The 14624-nt window shown below is 48.8% G+C and overlaps 1 protein-coding gene across 2 annotated transcripts; it reads right to left on the bottom strand.

The window, feature by feature from the left end:
- Positions 1–766: 766 nt before the first annotated feature.
- LOC147119556 (uncharacterized) lies at positions 767–13852 on the bottom strand. Of its 2 annotated transcripts, none has more exons than XM_085985143.1 (2): positions 13575–13852; positions 767–4491 (listed from the first exon to the last, which is right to left on the bottom strand). In XM_085985143.1, the coding sequence occupies exon 2, from the start codon at positions 4464–4466 to the stop codon at positions 3582–3584; it is 885 nt and encodes a 294-aa protein (XP_085841269.1). In that variant the 5' UTR covers positions 4467–4491; positions 13575–13852; the 3' UTR covers positions 767–3581. The 2 variants fall into 2 exon arrangements, with proteins under 2 accessions (XP_085841269.1, XP_085841272.1); XM_085985146.1 differs by lacking the exon at positions 13575–13852 and adding an exon at positions 10739–11966.
- Positions 13853–14624: the final 772 nt, after the last annotated feature.

Genomic DNA, 14624 nt, shown 5'->3' with positions numbered 1-14624 from the left:
CTGGGCCTTTACAATTAGGAAAGGTTTTGATAGAGTAGACACAGAGAGAATGTTTCCACTTGTGGGGGGAAAGAGCGAAACTAAAGGCTATCAATATAAGATAGTCACCAAGAAATCTAATAGGGAATTCAGGAGAAACTTCTTTACCCAGAGAGTGGTGAGAATGTGGAACTCGCTCCGACAGGGAGTGGTTGAGGCGAATAACATAGATGCATTTAAGGGGTGGCTAGATAAGAAAATGAGGGAGAAAGGAATAGAGGCTTATGCTGATAGTTAGATGAGGAAGGATGGGAGGAGGCTCGAGTGGCGCATAAATACTGGCATGGACTGGTTGGGCCGTTTTTGTGCTGTATATTCTATGTAATTCTATATAATTTAGCCTGGTATTGCCTTCTTTAATCCTGACATGGTCCATTCCAGGTTAAAGAAAAACAACTTCACTCACAGAACGTTTCAGCTCGTTTGTTGCAGCGATTGTCGAATCAATGCTTCTTGTCAGTCAGGTGCCGAGGGAGGAGCCAAGGCATTCATTCAATTCAAATACAAACATCTCCTGTGATTTGTTCAAATATATTTTTGATTAGCAGGTCTTTTTTTTCCAAATGAACTGAAGTTATTTAAATGCACTGGGTCCCAGTCCTTTCTTAAAAAATATATTTATCAGCCAGTCGTTTTCAAATCGGAGAGTCTGTCTTATCTACAGCCTTTCCGAGAGTGTCAAACCAGATGGCTTCTGTAATCACTGAGAAAAGGAAAAGATTCCTACTTAAGAATTATACTTTTATTACAGTTTCGCACATCAGTTGCAAACTATATTATTTTCCACCACACTTCACAACTACTGAAAAAATACAATTTACTGCTACTATTTACTTTTTTTTGTTTAACAAATATATTTGGCAGTTAAAGCCTAGTGTAGTGTTATTCTACTGGTTTCCGAAGACAAGGAAAATCACATGGGGTTACATGATGCCTCTTGGCGACATCATCCACAGATATGGGGGTTAGCTTCCACGGTACACTGACGACACCTAGCTCTACCTCTACACCAGCTCTCTCTCTCTCTCTCTCTCGAACCCTCCAGTCCAACATCCAGTCTTGGATGATCAGTTTCCTCTAAACATTGGGAAGACCGAAGCCACAAACTCCGTACTCTGACCATCGATTCCACCCTGTCTGCCCCCGCCCCCCCCCCCCCACCAGCGACTGTCTGAGGCTGATCCAGGCTGTTCGCAACCTCCGCGTCCTAGTTGACTCCAAGCTGAGCTTCCGACCCCATATACTCTCCATCACCAAGACCACCTACTTCCACCTCCACAACATCGCCCGTCTCCGCCCCTGCCCCGGCTCATCATTCCTACCTTACAACAGTGACTACACTTCAAAAGTACTTCATTGGCTATAAAGCGCTTTGGGACATCCTGAGGTAGTGAAACATGCTATACAAATGCAAGTCTTTTCTTCTTATCTGCTGCTGAAACACTCATCAATGCCTTTCTTACCTCCAGACTCAACTATTCCAACGCTCCCCTTTGCGGCCTCCCATCTTCCTTCCACGTAAACTTGAGCTCATCCAAAACTCGGCTGCCCCGTGTCCTAACTCGCACCAAGTACTGTCCACCCATCACCCCTGTGCTCACTGCCCCGTGTCCTAACTCGCACCAAGTACTGTCCACCCATCACCCCTGTGCTCGCTGCCCCGTGTCCTAACTCGCACCAAGTACTGTCCACCCATCACCCCTGTGCTCACTGCCCCGTGTCCTAACTCGCACCAAGTACTGTCCACCCATCACCCCTGTGCTCGCTGACCTACATTGGCTCCCAGTCCGGCAACACCTCAATTTTAAAATTCTCATCCTTGTTTTCAAATCCCTCTGTGGGCTCACCCCTCCCTATCTGGTTAACAGAAAGTTAGTAATCTTCGATTTAAACTTGGCTTGTATTCCCTTGAGTATAGAAGATTAAAGGTGTGATCTAATCGAGGTGTTTAAGATGATTAAAGGAGTCGATAGGGTAGACAGAGAGAAACTATTTCCTCTGGTGGGGGGGGGGGGGGAGTCCAGAACAAGGGGGCATGACCTTAAAATCAGAGCCAGGCCCTTCAGGGGTGATGTCAGGAAGCACTTCTTCACACAAAGGGGAGTGGAAATCTGGAACTCTCGCCCCCAAAAAGCTGTTGAGGCTGGGGTCGATTGGAGCATTCAAGACAGGGACCAAAATTATTTTGCTAGGCATTACGGGATAGGGAGCAAAGGCTTGGAAAATGGAGTTGAGTCACAGATCAGCCATGATCTAACTGAATGGCGGAACAGGCTCCAGGGGCTGAATGGCCTCCTCCTGTTCCGGTCACTGAATGGATTTGAGGCACAGATCAGCCATCTCTGCTGACCCTCACATTCGCATCCCATAATTTACAGGTGGTCTGCACCTTGCTCTGGCAGGTTCCATCCCTGATACAAGCTCAGTGTCTGCTGTCCCTATCCCTGGAACCCCAGGGCTTGTCCTGTTGCCTCCCCGCCCTCTGTGCACATCTCCTCCCCTCACGTACAGAGGCCCTCTCCCTTCCTGTACACGGCTGCTCTTCCCCACCACCCCCTCACACCCTTGAGCAGATGCCCGATGGGCCCTCACTCTGCCCTCAGCCTTCACACAAATCAGAGCAGGTTTCCCCCTCTTTAAAGGTTCCTATGTTGTAGTAACCCACTTCTGTGTGTTACTCAGCCCTTTCTGGGTTTCCCTTTGTCTGTGTAAAAGGCAGAAGTGAACTTTTATTTTTAAACAAAAGTTATTAACATCAGCAGAAACAAACCCCAATTGCCCAGAATATAGGAACAGGAGGAGGCCATTCAGGCCCTCGAGCCTGTTCCACCATTCAACGAGATCATGGCTGATCTGCGACCTAACTCCATATACCCGCCTTTGACCCATATCCCTTAATACCATTGGTTAGCAAAAAGCTATCCATCTTATTGACCGAGCATCAACTATCATTTGCGGAAGAGAGTTCCAAACTTCTACCACCCTTCGTGTGTAGAAGTGTTTCCTAATTTCACTCCTGAAAGGTCTGGCTCTAATTTTTAGGCTTTGTCCCCTAGTCCGAGACTCCCCAACCAGCGGAAATAGTTTCTGTCTGTTCCCCTTAATATCTTGAAAACTTCGATTAAATCACTTAACCTTCTAACTTCCAGGGAATACAACCCTAGTTTCTGTAATCTCTCCTCGTAACTTAACCCTAGGAGTCCGGGTATCATTCTGCTAAACCTACGCTGCACTCCCTCCAGGGCCAATATACCCTTCCTAAGGTGTGGTGCCCAGAACTGCTCACAGTACTCCAGGTGTGGTCTCACCAGGGCTTTGTATAGCTGTAGCAATGAACATGTTTCAGTCCTGGATGTGATTAACAGCAGCAATAACAGAATCCAAGCCCTTGCAGTCACAGGTAAACTCGCTGGGGTGGTCTCAGCAGGGTTTGGGGTGTTTAAATATTCCACATACCGCCTATTCAAACACTCGCCCCAGTGTGAGCTCGCCTCCGCAGGCTGGATGACTCCCTGCCCCCCCCCCAACTCAACACCGAGCTTTCAACAGGGCTTCTCCCCGGTCTGAACGCCCTGATCGCGCGACAGATCCTCGGCGCTTTTAAAGCTCTTCTCGCAGTCGGGGTACTTGACGGGCTCGTCCTCGGTGTGAGCAAACTGGTGGGTCAGCATGTGGGAGAGCTGGATGAAGCCCCGGCCGCACACCGAGCAGCGGAAGGGCTTCTCGCCGGTGTGGATGTGCTGGTGGGTCAGCAGGTGGGAGGACTGGGTGAACTTGCGGCCGCACACCGAGCAGGTGAACGGCCTCTCGCCGGTGTGGACTCGCTGGTGGGTCAGCAGGTGGGAGGAGCGGGTGAAGCCCTTGCCGCAGACCGAGCAGGTGAAGGGCCGCTCCCCGGTGTGCAGGCGTTGGTGCCGCAGCAGGGTGGACGAGTCGGTGAAGCCGTCCCCGCACTGGGGGCAGGTGAAGAGCCGCTCGCCGGTGTGGACCCGCTGGTGCCGCAGCCGGTTGGAGGACTGGTTGAAGCCCTTGCCGCAGACCGAGCAGCTGAAGGGCCGTTCGCCGGTGTGGACCCGCTGGTGGGTCAGCAGGTGGGAGGAGCGGGTGAAGCGCTTCCCGCACTCGGGGCAGGAGAAGGGCCGCTCCCCGCTGTGGCTCAGGCGGTGGGTCTCCAGCTCAGGCAGTTTCTGGAAGCCCGCCCCGCAGTCCTCGCACTTGTACGGCTGCTCCTCGGCCTGGTTGCACTTGTGCCGCGCCAGGTTGGACGAGCGGCTGAAGGAGCGCCCGCAGGCGGAGCACTTGTGCGGTCTCGCGCCGCTGCGGTCGCTTCGTTCCCCTTCCGTATCCAAAGGCTGGCGAGATTCAGGTCCTGGCGCTTCGAGGGACTCGGTCAGATCCTCACGGGACATTTGGTTTGAGCTCCCCATCGGCAAATCCTCCCCTTCTTACACCCTGTAAAATTAGTTTACCAAAGTTATCAGTGGGAGCACAGGATAGACATTCACAACAGACAATTCTCGTTTCTGTAGAACATTCGTTCCCTATTGTTTCCCCCCACCCCACCCCACCCCCTCAAAGCTGTAAATCCCCCACCCCACACACTCTCCCTCATCAGAAGAATATAACATAAGTAATAGGAGTAGCCCATTCGGCTCCTCGAGCCTGCTCCGCCATTCAATAAGATCACGGCTGATCATAGACCTCAACTCCACTTTCCCGCCCGATCCCCATATTCCTTGATTCTCCTACAGTCCAAAAATCTACCTATCTCAGCCTTGAATATACTCAAAGACTGAGCATTCACAGCCCTCTGGGGCAGAGAATTCCAAAGATTCACCACCCTCCGAGTGAAGAAATTCCTCCTCATCAGTCCTAAATGGCCGACCCCTTATTCTGAGATGGCAGGAATGACGTATGGAGAGAGATTGGGTCGATTAGGCTTATATTCGCTAGAGTTTAGAAGAATGAGAGGGAATCTCATTGAAGCTTATAAAATTCTAACAGTGTGGTGTATGTGCCTTTAAGAGCCCCTGTGTACTGTAATGCCGGTAGTGGCCACTCGGGCTATATAAGCCTGTATAGTGTCTTGTATCTTTTAGTTCACCTCCAGACTTTGTTCAATAAACACCTGTTAAACCAACTCCTGCATTCCGTGTCTCCATTAACACACGGATACAACAGTGGCGACGAATTGGAAACGGACTTACCTGCAATTCGGTAGCACCTCAAGGAGATCGATTCCTCAGACGAAGGTTGAAGAAGAAAAAAAAAAGAAAAAACTGTGGTTTCACCAGCTAGCCGGGCTGGTGGCAGGTACTGCAATAATCCTTCCTGGGCGGCGGGCTGGGGCTCGATCGGCTGGCTCTGCAGCGGGGCCGAGCAGCGAAGGCGGAGGCAAACAGAGACGGAGGGTGGAGCACTCGGGAGACGGCCAGCGCTGCAAAGCAGGTCGGCGTTCGGACCAAGCAGAGGGAGGGAAAAGTCCCAGAGAGTCCGGCGGGAACGAGTCTCCAACTATTAAATATATCTTTATAAATAAAAACCGTGGAGAACAGCGTTGTCAGCAGCGGCAGGAAAGCGTGGGAGGCACCATTTTTTTCTCGGCAGGGAAGAAAGGAAAGCGCGGGAGGCGCCATTTTTTTCAGGATGCCTAAGACTGGCAATATTACTGCTTTCGATAGTGATGTAGAGGATTGGACCACATATATGGAAAGAGTGGAGGTATATTGCACAGCAAATGAAATAGAGGATGATAAAAAGGCATCGGTACTTCTAAATCTAATGGGCGCAAGGACATACGAGCTGTTACGAAACTTAATCACTCCAGCCAAACCGATGGACAAGAATTTTAAAGAGATTGTTGATACCCTACAGGAGCACTTAAACCCAACACCGCTCCTGATAGCGGAACGATTCAAATTCTTCAGGAGGAATCAGCACAAGAATGAAAGTAACGCTGATTACCTCACCGAATTAAGAAAGCTGTCAAAGCACTGCCAATTTGGGGCAGGACTGGCAGATTCTCTTCGAGACAAATTCGTCTGCGGTCTCCTAAGTGAAGGAACACAGAAAAGGCTACTTTCTGAGAAAGATTTAACAGTGGACAAGGCTTTCAGTGTGGCTGTATCATACGAAGCAGCAGCAAGAGGAGCTGCAGAGATACAGCAAAAGCCACAGGACTTCGGCACCCATGGAATGACACAGGGTTTCGAGAGATGTTATCGCTGCGGCAGATCCACCCATGACCAGAGGGACTGCTGGTTCAAGGACAAAGCATGCAGGCAATGCGGAAAGATGGGACACATTGCACTTGTATGCAGATCTGGAAAGAAATCCGCTGACAGTAAAAAGGTCAATAAGGAAAAGTACAGAAAGGTACAAATGATGACGGACAGTAGCTCCGAAGACCAGAAGAGCGATAGCGACTCCGGAAACAAGAGACTAAGCTGTCTCAAATTACATAATGTAATTGCCAAAGAAGATTACCAGACCATTTGGGTTACCCTCACGATAGCAGGTCCCCAGTTAAAATGGAGCTGGATACAGGATCAGCTCTGACCGTCATAAGTCGACGGGGTTACAAGCGGCTATTTCCGCATATACCTTTGAAAGACACATCCATTATCTTGAAAACATATACGGGGCAGAAAGTATACCCCAGAGGGAAAATAAGGGTGCCTGTTGTATACAACGGCAAGGAAATACAGAAGTTGTATTTATACGTTCTGCAAGATGGTGGTCCACCGCTGTTGGGACGTCAATGGATCAGGAAGATACGTTTAGACTGGCACTCCATTCAGGCACTGACGGTGACCAGTAAGAAAAAAAAATGATGATGACGTCATACCTGAACGATTAAAAGACATCTTGGCCAACGCCAAAGAAATGTTTCAACAGGAACTAGGAACCTTGAAAGGCGTCACCGCCTCAATAAAAGTGGAAGATGCGGCAATTCCCAAGTTTTTTAAGGCAAGGCCGGTGCCATACGCAATTCGTCCAGCAGTCGAGGCAGAGCTGGAGAATTTGGAAAAGGCAGGCTTGTTATCCAAGATAGATTGGAGCGAGTGGGCAACACCCATCGTCCCGGTCATGAAGAAAACGTTGAAGAAAACGTTGAATAATGATAAAGCTGAAGAACAGAGAAAAATTCGCATCTGTGGGGACTTCAAGGTGACTGTAAACCCGGTCCTTCACACGGTACAGTATCCTCTTCCGAGGATAGAAGATATTTTCGCCTCACTATCCGGAGGGAAACGTTTCACCAAAATTGACTTGGCACAGGCATATCTACAGATGGAGGTTGAGGAGGCCTCTAAAAAGTATCTCACGATAAACACACGCAAAGGCCTGTACCAGTACAATCGACTGGTTTTCGGAGTAGCATCAGCTCCAGCTATCTGGCAAAGAGCTATGGAGCAAGTCCTCCAAGGGATTCCAGGGACTCAATGCTACCTAGACGACATCCTTGTAACAGGAGAAAACGACAACGAGCACCTTGCCAATTTGGAGCAGGTGCTCACTAGGCTGAGCGAACAGGGCCTACGAGCAAATCGCCCCAAGTGCGAATTTTTCCAGAAACAAATATCATATTGTGGCCACATAATTAACGAAGAAGGGTTGCATAAGTCACCTGAAAAAATTGAAGCGGTCATAAAAGCCCCAGCACCTGAAAATGTCTCACAATTAAGGTCGTTCCTGGGATTGATAAATTACTATCATAAATTTTTACCGAACTTGTCAACTGTTCTGCACCCTCTTAACGAACTGCTACAAACGGGAGTAAATTGGAAATGGAGCGAAGACTGTAAACGTGCCTTCCATAAATGCAAAGGCTTGATCATGTCCAAGGAAGTTTTGGCTCATTACAACCCATCACTGCCAATCAGACTGGCGTGCGATGCATCCCCTTATGGCGTAGGAGCGGTATTATCGCATAGATTCCCTGATGGCTCGGAGCGGCCGATAGCTTTTGCGTCACGCTCATTGAACTCAGCTGAGCGTAACTATGCCCAGATCGACAGGGAAGCATTCAGCCTGGTATGGGGAGTGAAGAAATTCAACCATTACCTACACGGACAAAAATTTACCTTGTTGACTGACCATCAACCCCTCGTCTCCATATTCAACCCTAAAAAGGGTGTTCCCATTATGACAGCGCAAAGGCTACAGAGGTGGTCCCTTTTCCTAGGGGCACACCAATATGACATAGAATACAAAGGATCAAAACAGCATGGAAATGCTGACGGTTTATCGCGTCTACCGTTGCCAATGGTAGAAGAGGCACCTACAGTGGACCCAGTGGAGATGTTCCACTCAACCATAGTGGAATGTCTACCAGTAACAAATTCTACCATTGAAAAGGAAACGAGAAATGATCCGACTCTCTCACGAGTCTACGATTTAACGGTGAAGGGATGGCCAGCACATGGTGAACCACTGTTGCCAGCATTCTCGCAAAGAAGAGAACAGCTGTCAGTGTGCCGAGGAACCTTGATGTGTGGATCCAGAGTGGTGATTCCACCCAAACTCCAGGATAAAGTGCTAAAGGAGCTTCACGAGTGGCATCTGGGTGGAGTGAAAATGAAGAACCTAGCCAGAGCGTTTGTGTGGTGGCCAGGTATCGATGGAGACATCGAAGAAATGACCAAGGGCTGTCTAGGATGCCAGAAGGTCCAAAACGCCCCACCACAAGCCCCTCTACATCCATGGGAGTGGCCCTCATCTCCATGGCAAAGGGTACACATCGACTTTGCTGGTCCATTTATGGACTCAATGTTCTTAATCGCGGTTGATGCACACTCCAAGTGGCCGGAGGTAATAAAGATGTCCTCCACCACTACGGAAAAAACCATCACAGTATTAAGGACCATATTTGCCAGGAATGGGCTGCCTGAACAGATCTGTTCTGATAATGGACCGCAATTTGTGTCCGAAGAATTCAGGAAGTTCTTAAAAAAACAATGGGGTTAAGCACTACACATCCGCCCCATACCATCCCGCCACCAATGGATTGGCTGAAAGGTTTGTCCAGACCTTCAAGAAGGCCATAAAGGCCATGGGTAATGAAGACATAAATCTACAGCATAAGGTAGATAACTTCTTGTTTGCATACAGGAATGCAACACATGTGGTTACAAACCAAACTCCCGCCATGATGTTTTTCAATAGAAGCCTAAGATGCCAGCTGGATTTGATCAAGCCAAACATCAGAAGGGACGTAGAGAACCGGCAATTTCAAGGCATGAATGAAAGGCCAACTAGAACCTTCCAGATAGGTCAACAAGTTTTGGCCCGGGACTACCGTACCGAGAAATGGCAGCCTGGAACTACTTGCACACGACTTGGACCGCTGATGTATACCGTGGACATTGGAGAAAGCATAATAAGGCGCCATGCTGACCAGATCATAGAGTCATCTGAAAAGGGACAACCTACACCACAACTCTATACGCCTAATGATGAAGCAGAGATACCCATAGTATCTACCTCCGATCCGGTGATACTGGAACCAGATGAACCCGACACTGGCATTCAAGCCCAATCGACCTTGCCAAAAGAACCTACTACACCACCGAAAACTACTACACCACCGAGGCGTTATCCGGACCGAGTCAGGAAGCCTCCAGAGAGATTGACTTATAATTGATTAACTGCAGCAAATGTGTAGATTATTGTTCTTGTAAACATGTTAATTAATGATTACTTAAAATGTTATGTACTGGTTGTCTAAAAGGGGAGGAATTGTGGTGTATGTGCCTTTAAGAGCCCCTGTGTACTGTAATGCCGGTAGTGGCCACTCACAGAATCACAGAATCTACAGTGCAGATAGAGGCCATTTCGGCCCATCGAGTCTGCACCGACACATATCCCACCCTATCCCTGTAACCCCACGTATTTAATCCCCTCACACTAAGGGTCAATTTATCATAGCCAAATCAACCTAACCCGCACATCTTTGGACTGTGGGAGGAAACCGGAGCACCCGGAGGAAACCCACGCAGACACAGGGAGAATGTGCAAACTCCACACAGACAGTCGCCCGAGGCCAGATTTGAACCCGGGTCCCTGGCGCTGTGAGGCAACAGTGCTAACCACTATGCCACCGTGCCCCCTGGGCTATATAAGCCTGTCTAGTGTCTTGTATCTGTTAGTTCACCTCCAGACTTTGTTCAGTAAACACCTGTGAAACCAACTCCTGCATTCCGTGTCTCCATTAACACACGGATACAACAAACAGGACTAGACAGACTAGATGCAGGAAGGATGTTCCCGATGGTCGGGGAGTCCAGAACCAGGGGTCACAGTCTAAGGATAAAGGGGTAAGCCATTTAGGACAGAGATGAGGAGGAATTTCTTCACCCAGAGAGTGGTGAACCTGTGGAATTCTCTGCCACAGAAGGCAGTTGAGGCCAATTCATTAAATATATTCAAGAAGGAGTTAGATAGATTTCTTGAGGCTAAAGGGATCAAGGGATATGGGGAGAAAGCAGGGACAGGGTACTGAATTTGGATGATCAGCCATGATCTCATTGAATGGCGGAACAGGCTTGAGGGGCCGAATGGCCTACTCCTGCTCCTATCTTCTAAGTTTCTATGAGACTGTGACCCCTGGTTCTGGACTCCCCAGCCAGGGGAAACACCCCCCTGTATCTACCCTGTCAATCCCCTTCAGAATTTTAAACGTTCACTGTATTCTTACTGCGTGAAATCAAGATTCATCGTCTTCTCTCCTCCTTTTCCTCCAATTCTCTCTTGAACTGTTGCTGGGTGGGGGGAATCCAGAACAAGAGGGCATACATAATCTCAAAATTAGAGCCATTTACGAGTGCATTCAGGAAGCACTTCTTCACACAAAGGGTAGTGGATATCTGGAACGTTCTCCCCCCAAAAAGGCTGTGGACACTGGGGGTCAGTTGGAGTTTTCAAGACTGCGATCGATAGATTTTCGTTAGGTGAGGGTATCAAGCGATATGGAACCAAGGTGGGTAGCTGGAGTTAAAATACAGATCAGCAATGATCTAATTGAATGGCGGAACAGGCTCGAGGGGCTGAATGGCCTCCTCCTCTTCCTATCGCTGATTACCTTATTGTCCCCTCACCAAATGATTATAACAGGCTGCTCAGCAGTGGCAGGCCTCACAGTTAAATTCGATTCTGTCCTCACCCGAGACTCACACACACAATCTTCCTCAGCAGGATAGATGGACAGCAATCAGGGGGAGGAAACCTGCAGCATGACGCCAACTGCGGCCCTGATTACGATCAGATCAGGCAGCAGTGGCTCCGGAGATAAGCTGGGATCTTTCTGCTCTCTGATCCAGTGTTTTTTTAAGGGCGAGAGTGCGGAGGAGGGGGAGGAGATAGGTAAGATTTTCAAAATAAAAGTTACTGCCACTTTATGAGGTTTCTCTCAAATTTTGACATGATCAAAAATGAAAGACAGGAGTCAAATGGATTTAAAAAGCAGAAATTGTAGCAATCATTTAGGGGTACAGTAGCATAGTGGTTATGTTACTGGACTAGTAATCCAGAGGCCTGGACTAATGATTCAGAGATCCGAGTTCAAATCCCACGACAGCTGGGGAATTTAAATTCAATTAATTAAATAAATCTGGAATAAAAAGCTGGTATCAGTAATGATAACCATGAAACTACCGGATTGTCTGAAAAACCCATCTGGTTCACTAATGTCCTTTAGGGAAGGAAATCTGCCGGCCTTACCCGGTCTGGCCGATATGTGACAGCAATGTGGTTGACTCTTAACTGCCCTCAGTTGTACTAAACCAATCAAAATAAAACTGGACGGACTACCCGGCATCGACCTAGGACCTTCAGCAAGGCCAATTAGGGATGGGCAATAAATGCTGGTCTTGCCAGCGACGCCCACATCCCATGAACGAATAAAAAAAAACATAGGAAGAGGAGGAGGCTATTCAGCCCCTCAAGCCTGTTCTGCCATTCAATTAGATCATGGCTGGTCTGCGACCTAGGAAGGTTATAGGTATAAAGTCATAGAGTTATACAGCACAGAAAGAGGCCCTTCGGCCCATCGTGTCCGCGCCGGCCATCAAGCCCTGTCTATTCTAATCCCATTTTCCAGCACTTGGTCCGTAGCCTTGTATGCTATGGCGTTTCAAGTGCTCATCTAAATGCTTCTTGAATGTTGTGAGGGTTCCTGCCTCTACCACCCTTTCAGGCAGTGAGTTCCAGATTCCAACCACCCTCTGGGTGAAAAAGTTTTTCCTCAAATCCCCTCTAAACCTCCTGCCCCTTACCTTGAAACTATGCCCCCTGGTTATTGACCCCTCTACTAAGGGGAAAAGTTCCTATCTACCCTATCTATGCTCCTCATAATTTTCTACACCTCAATCAGGTCCCCCCCTCAGCCTTCTCTGCTCTGAGAAAAACAACCCCAGCCTGTCCTGTCTCTCGTCATATCTGAAGCGCTCCAGCCCAGGTAACATCCTGGTGAATCTCCTCTGCACCCTCTCCAATGCAATCACATCCTTCCTATAGTGTGGCGACCAGAACTGCACACAGTACTCCAGCTGTGGCCTAACAAACGTTTTGTACAGATTTGCGGCCATTACACCAAGAATGGAAGAGATGTACTGCTAACATGAGGGATATCGGCACCTGTCTGCAAACACAGTAAAGATCACCATCAGCGTCCCATTAAATACAAACACCACCCCCCCTCCCGACAAGCTGCATACAGTGTCCCTTTAAATACAAACCGCCCCCCCCCCGACAAGCTGCATAGTGTCCCTTTAAATACCTGTCACCCACTGGCTTTTGTCTGTGTGTTTCTAATTAAAGGGACACAGAGTAAAACTGCCTGACATTGCCAGTGCCCTGAAACTATTAATAAAAAGTCCTTGCAAAATCAAAATCATAGAATCGTTACAGCACAGGAGGCCATTCAGCCCGTCGAGCCCGTGCCAACTCGCTGCAAGAGCACTTCAGCTAGTCCCACTCCCCCGCCCTTTCTCCGTAGCCCTGCAATTTTTTTTTCCTTCAGGTACTTATCCAATTCCCTTTTGAAAGCCGTGATTGAATCTGCCTCCACCACCCTTTCAGGCAGTGAATTCCAGATCCGAACCACTCGCTGCGTAAAAAAGTTTTTCCTCATGTCGCCTTTGGTCCTTCCGCCAATCACCTTGAATCTGTGTCCTCTGGTTCTCGACCCTTCCGCCAATGGGAACAGTTTCTCTCTATCTACTCTGTTTAGACCCCTCATGATTTTGAGCACCTCTATCAAATCTCCTCTCAATCTTCTCTGCTCCAAGGAGAACAACCCCAGCTTCTCCACGTAACTGAAGTCCCTCATCCCTGGAATCATTCTCAAATCTTTTCTGCAGCCTCTCCGAGGCCTTCGCATCCTTCCTAAAGTGCGGTGCCCAGAATTGGACACAATACTCCAGTTGAGGCCATACCAGTGTTTTATAAAGGTTCATCAGAACTACCATGCTTTTGTACTCTCTGCCTCTATTTATGAAGCCCAGGATCCCCTATAATGATGCATTTTTACTCACAAATGTTGAAATGTCTCCTCCAAACAAACAAAAAACCACACAAAATCTGCTTAATCGGAAAGTTTCCTTCACTAGTTCCCTCTCGATTTAATTCAAGGTTTTTAAAAAAAAAATATTGAAAGGCTGGGCTGCAAAGAAAAATCACAGCTCAGCCTCCAGCTCCAAGCCTCACTGAACAATGAGACACAGGCTCCCGGATCCACCTAACTTGCTGGGTGGTTGGTGTGGGGGGGAGTGAAGAAGTGTCCCGCCCTTGACCGCGCTGCGATTGGCCGGGGCCATCCCTTCTCTCTGCTGCTATTGGTCCATTGCTAACGTCGATCACGCCGCCCAGACGGCCACGCCCACCCACCCGCCGGCCCCGCGGTCAAGTTAGGTTGGACCGACGCTCAAACGCACACAATGAAAGGCTGCTGGTTTGCTGAATTAACTGGGCTGCAGTGATTTTAAAAAAAAATTTAACACTAGATTAATTTCCTCCCCCCCTTCTCTCCCCACCACCGTGCACAAACAAACTGAATGAAAATAAAAAATCCATTTTAAATTGAACAAAGGCTCTGGTGGGGTGGGGGCGCGCCTACACTGTGAGGGTCTGGAGGTGGCATGGCAGCACAGACATTGCTCAGTGTGGCCCCACTCTCTCTCTCTCTCTCTCTCTGTGGCTGGGCCTGGGACGTCTCGCTTCGCTTTTGCATCTTACCGTTCCCTTCCCGGCTGCAATCGCGCCCTTTTCCACCTTTCCTCCCCCTCTACCCCACATCTCGGCCTGATCGTTCAACCGCGCCCCCCCCCAACCCCGGCTCATGGGAGGGCGGATGCGCCAGCCCAGAATGCATCGTGCCGGGGAAGGTGCCCAATTCACAACCTGGCCTGCTGAGCATTTCCGGCATTACGAAAAGAAAGACTTGCATTTTAATATATGCTGTCTTTCACGGCCACCGGACGTCCCAAAGCGCTTTAGAGCCAATTAAGTACTTCTGGAAGTGTAGTCACTGTTGTAACGTGGGAGATGCAGCAGCCAATTTGTGCACAGCAAGCTCCCCACAAACA

Source organism: Somniosus microcephalus, chromosome 4 (genome assembly GCF_052327205.1).
Source record: "Somniosus microcephalus isolate GS21.2 chromosome 4, FLI_Smic_1.0, whole genome shotgun sequence".
Taxonomy (NCBI): Eukaryota; Metazoa; Chordata; class Chondrichthyes; order Squaliformes; family Somniosidae; genus Somniosus; species Somniosus microcephalus.
The sequence above is the reverse complement of the archived record's forward strand: the minus strand, read 5'-3'. Positions and strand labels throughout refer to the sequence as shown.